General features: G+C 36.4%; 2 protein-coding genes across 6 annotated transcripts in view; one reads left to right on the top strand and one right to left on the bottom strand.

The window, feature by feature from the left end:
- Positions 1–672, bottom strand: part of LOC107745711 (ATP-binding cassette sub-family F member 1-like) — a 21,735-nt gene extending 21,063 nt beyond the window's left edge. Inside the window, exon 1 of one of the 2 annotated variants that reach the window (XM_016559649.1) lies at positions 438–672. In XM_016559649.1, the coding sequence (XP_016415135.1) occupies positions 438–495 (58 nt within the window). In that variant the 5' untranslated portion in view covers positions 496–672. The remainder of the gene's footprint in view (positions 1–437) is intronic. The other variant, XM_016559648.1, reaches the window with a different exon arrangement.
- Positions 673–2,707: 2,035 nt separating this feature from the next.
- Positions 2,708–5,010, top strand: part of LOC107745710 (uncharacterized) — a 12,533-nt gene continuing 10,230 nt past the window's right edge. The window contains exons 1-2 of one of the 4 annotated variants that reach the window (XM_016559646.1): positions 2,708–2,941; positions 4,666–4,821. In XM_016559646.1, the coding sequence (XP_016415132.1) occupies positions 4,723–4,821 (99 nt within the window). In that variant the 5' untranslated portion in view covers positions 2,708–2,941; positions 4,666–4,722. Of the gene's footprint in view, positions 2,942–4,538; positions 4,822–5,010 lie in introns of all 4 variants that reach the window. The other 3 variants (XM_016559644.1, XM_016559639.1, XM_016559643.1) reach the window with 3 other exon arrangements.

Genomic DNA, 5,010 nt, shown 5'->3' with positions numbered 1-5,010 from the left:
AGGAGAAGCTGCAAAAGACACAGGCGCAAATGGAATGCAAAAAACATGGTGACATTAATGTTTAAGTAAATATAATGGGCGATATATTGCGTCACCAAAAATTATTGAGGTCATGTACATATATTGTGCGATAAGTCGATATATTGATTATTGCGACAGGCCTAGTTGAAACATGGATCAAAAAGCGAATATGGTCTTAAATTTTATCAGGCTGACAAAATTATACAATGAATGCACCACCATAAACTCGCTTCTGTCGTAAGCTAATGGGATAAGCAAAAATATAACAACAATATAATAAATCACAATATAATAAATCACAACCTCTGTCAAAAATCAATTAATAACAGAGTTGTCATCATGTAAACTTTTTCAATAATCATATTCATGTCGTTAGTATTAACAGACGGTGGTGTAATAGAAACGCATAATCTTACCTGTTTGTGGTTCATCATCACCCTCCCACTCAGCGACATCTTTTGACTTCTTTGGCATTTTTCTACTAAACCTTTTCTGTCACAAGGAATGAAAATACGGTATGTTAAATGAGACTCAGGGATGTATCACAGTTGACAATGCACACGAGCACACTGTAGCACAGTCAGCTCACATCACATGCGGCCTATCCGCGCACTGCTACAGACACTCAAACGCCGGGAGCTCTGTTCGCGACAGCGCCACACCCTCACTCAGGCCGCCCAGGGTATTGCACTGGCGCTGCCTGAAACAAGTGATTTCAAAGAAAAAGCCGTAGAACCTGTAGAAATAATATAATATAATATAATATAATATAATATAATATATACATCAAGAAACCTACCTGCAAAGCTACAGTTACCGTTATTGTTAAAAAATTTTAGGCACTTGTGTAAAAAATGCTGTAAAATGAGGGTGCTGTCAAAAATAATGTCATAAATAGACTTTCTTTATCAAATAACTTCTATTAACTAAATTAAATCAACATTTGATTCAACAATCAAATACTAGTGTTCTAATAATTTTGGCCACCACTGTATGTAATCTAAAAATATTGCAAATTTATTACCAAAAAAAAATAGCCAAGGGTTAATTTTGGATACCACCGAAGTAGATCTCGGCTGCTAACCTGACTCTCATCTCCCATCTCAACCTTTCTGCCCAGGAGAAACACTGAACCGTCCGTTATCTATGGCCACTGATCCCACTTGAGCAATATGACCCCTGATAGCCACACTGTCAATTTCATTAGCGCAATAGCAGGGAGGCTACTGCCCATTAAAGCCCTGCTGCGGAGCCAGCGCTGAATAGCATGGAGCCGAACTTCAACTACATTAACACACTGGGATAGTGTGATCTTTAATGCGCTTCTCAATGGAGGCTGGATTTCACAGGTAAGCTGGAGCTCTCATTCCCCTGGACTGATCATTTCCTGCTAGACAGCATGTGAGGTGGCTAATTAGTGCTCTTTGAAGGCTTTGTACGGCATGTTCCACCAAATCACGTAATTATGGCTCATGCTGGCCAGGCCCACTGCCACAGAGCCTCGCTTAATGACGAGCCACATTTCACATATTAGTTATCATTCGTGGAATGAAACTAATTGGAATATACATGATGAACAGTGTAGAAAACACAAAACTCATATTCTCCACTCCATAGACCATCTATCCAAGTGGGGATTCATGAATATGGAAACTTGTCATAAAATAGGGATAATTATTGTTTTTGTTTTAGGCACTTGTGTAAAAAATGCTGTAAAATGAGGATGCTGTCAAAAATAATGTCATAAATAGATTTTCTTTATCAATTAACTTCTATTAACTAAATTAAATCAACAGTTGGTGTGAGCATCCTTTGCGTTTGCAGCTTTTGCCCTAAGTGCACTTGCGCATAGTTTTTCAGGGAGCTTTGCAGGCAGGTCTCTTGAAGCATCTTGGAGACGTTGCCACAGTTCTTCTGGATCTGTCTCAGTTTGTTCTGTTTCTTCATGTTATTCCAGACAGACGGGATGAGGAGGAGATCAGATCTCTGTGTGGAGCGCTGGCTGCTGTCAGACAAAAATCTCACTGGATTATTAGAAATAATGGCAAAATGAATGTTTGGAAATGTAAACTGTTATTTCCTGCTGACACACTACAGCAAAAGATAGAAATAACTGACTTCAAACAATTTTTTAGCTGGTGAAAATACTAGTGTTCTAATCATTTTGGCCACCACTGTATATGTAACACTTTATTTTAGTGTCCATGTTAAGTTAAATGTGCTTACTATAGTAGTAATTAAAAAAAAAACTTTTGTCAAATAATTGAAAGTTGTTATTGTACATGATATAATATAATGTAATATTGTGTAATATAGATAACACTTTATTTTAGTGTCCTTGTTACATGCAACACATACTTACTATAGTAGTAATAAAAACTTCTGCACAATATTACAAGCAACTACCATAAACCAAATGCTGACCTTTTAGTAAACACCTATTGTTAATTGATTTAAAAGTGTGGCGTAATATAATATAATATAATATAATATAATATAATATAATATGAATATATTAATATGTAATATATATAAATAAAATTAAAAAAAAATAAATTTGAGTCCTATCCATGGCTCTTTCATGACAATGTAGACCGTGCGTTTAAGACTTTTATTTTGAAAAGAGAAGGTCGCCATGGTTAATAAGGGGCGTGGGCGTCTTGCAGTAGGTCGCGTTCGCCGCTGGATGCCGCTGTAACGGGCAGATCCCGCTTCTAGAAGGCGATGGACGCATGCGCAGTTGCGCAGACTGGCGCTGGGCAAGGACATAAGGAGAGTGACATTTGTGTAACGTTAACAACAGATTCATATTCTTTCTAAATCACACAGAAATTTGCGTCAATCAGATTTGGATACACTCTCGCATCTCTGCACAGTGAGCTGACGGTCCACAGCATTTCATCAGATTCAGGGCGGACAGGTATGCATCTCATGTTTACAAGCAGGACAGCTAACAAATGACTGGCATGTATAGATATGAAGACTTAACAGACTAACTATTAAGTTATGTGTCCAACCTAATCACACAGGAAACCTATGATTCTTGATCGCTTTCAGCAGAAGCCCTTTCTTTTTTAATCGTTTACTTTGTTTCGGAATGAATTGGTAGTATTTGTTAGGTTGTCAGCTCAGAGTGAAAGTGTTGATTTGAAAAGTGTGACCAAAGCGTGATGTGCATCATGTGTCAGGCTGCGTCTGATCACTGTAAATACTGCCCTACTGTAAATATAAAATATTTGTCTAATCTAAAACGTGGATAAGAGGCTTCATTTAATTCAAACGGATGATTAAGCCGTTTATTACACAATTCCACCCTTTCTTTTTTTATTATATATTTATGAATTAAGGTCTTGTTAGCATTTTTGTGCATCCAGAAATGCAACACGGCCATGATAGGTACCAAAATGCTATTTATGCAAATATTATTTATGCTAATTTACTAGGTTTTTTTGACACTGTCAGCCTTTGCCCTTTTTCTGCCTCACATTTGTTGCTGCCACTCACTCTTTAGTGAGCTGCCTGCTCAGACAGCATTTTTGGACATCTAAATGTGTTGCACACACCTATGATGGCCAAAATGCTGTCTAGGTAGGAAGCTCACTAGGTTTGACACCGCATAGCTTGTGTACCTTTTCCTTCTGCCTTTGTCTGGCGGTAATGTAGGTCATATGCTCCTGCAGCACTAGAGTTAATCTCTCACCTGAGATGTAAAAGTAATATTTATTTAATGTAGTTTCGCCCATGTATCATCTTTTTATTTTGACATTTTACTGATCTTAATTTTTTTTGTGTGTTCATTGTAATAGTTTTGCACTTATGACTAATAAGGTGTGCATGTACACTACCATTCAAAACTTTGTAGTCAGTAAGATTTTATTTTGAAAGAAATTATTATTTTTAATCAGCAAGAATGTATTAAAGGGATCAAAAGTGACAGTAAAGACATTTATAATATTACAAAAGATTTATGTTTCAAATAAACGCTGTTCTTTTGAACTTTCTATTTATCAAGGATTCCTGAAACAATTAACAATCTATCACAGTTTCCACAAATAATATTAAGCAGCTCAACTGTTTTCAATATTGATGATAAGAAATGTTTCTTCAGCAGCAAATCAGCATATTAAAATTATTTCTTAAGGATCATGTGGCACTGAAGACTGGAGTAATGCATTCAGCTTTGAATCACGGGAATAAATGACATTTTAAAATCTATTATAATAGAAAACTGTTATTTTAAATTATAATATTTCACAGTACTACTGATTTAACTGTATTTTTGATCAAATAAATAAAGAGACGTCTTTTAAAAACAAAAAACTAAAATCTTATCAACCTCAAACGTTTGATTGTTAGTGAAGTTTAACTAGTAGAGCAATGTTAGCAATGAGTTAGATTCCTTGGAAACAAAACTGATCACAAAATAAAGATAAAATGTAGACTTTGAATGCATTGTGAGTTGCTTTGTTTAAAAATGTCTGCAAAATTCATAAATGTAATGAAGAAGATCTTGTTAGTGTGATTTAAATGTTTTTTTTTTTTGGCCCAGGTTAGGTTTTGAAGGACAGACGCTTCTTTGTGGATGAGTGAGTAATCCGAGGCAGCGGTGGATGGGAGAGTTCACGTTTGGTCCTCTTTGAGTAGCTTGAGGATGTCATCTTACTGAGACTCCATCGAGGTCACCTCAGCACCCTGACTTGAATGGCTGTGTGCAGAGGGGGTGTCTCTCTTTGGGTGGGGTGTGTCAGGAACCATGGCGGCAGGCAACCGATGACGAAACAGTGCTGGAATTTATGTCAGGTACACACTGTAACACTTTTTACCATGAAAATGTTATTTAAAAACAATTTTGAAAATAAGGGTTAAAGGGATAGTTCACCCAAAAATGAAAATTAGCCCATGATTTACTCACCCTTGAGCCATTCTAGGTGTATATGACTTTCTTCTTTCAGACGAATACAATCGGAGTAATATTAAAAAATGTCCTGG

The sequence above is a fragment of the Sinocyclocheilus rhinocerous genome, unplaced genomic scaffold (assembly GCF_001515625.1).
Source record: "Sinocyclocheilus rhinocerous isolate Xijiao unplaced genomic scaffold, SAMN03320098_v1.1 scaffold2423, whole genome shotgun sequence".
Taxonomy (NCBI): Eukaryota; Metazoa; Chordata; class Actinopteri; order Cypriniformes; family Cyprinidae; genus Sinocyclocheilus; species Sinocyclocheilus rhinocerous.
Note: the sequence above shows the minus strand (reverse complement) of the source record. Positions and strands in the feature narration are given on the sequence as shown.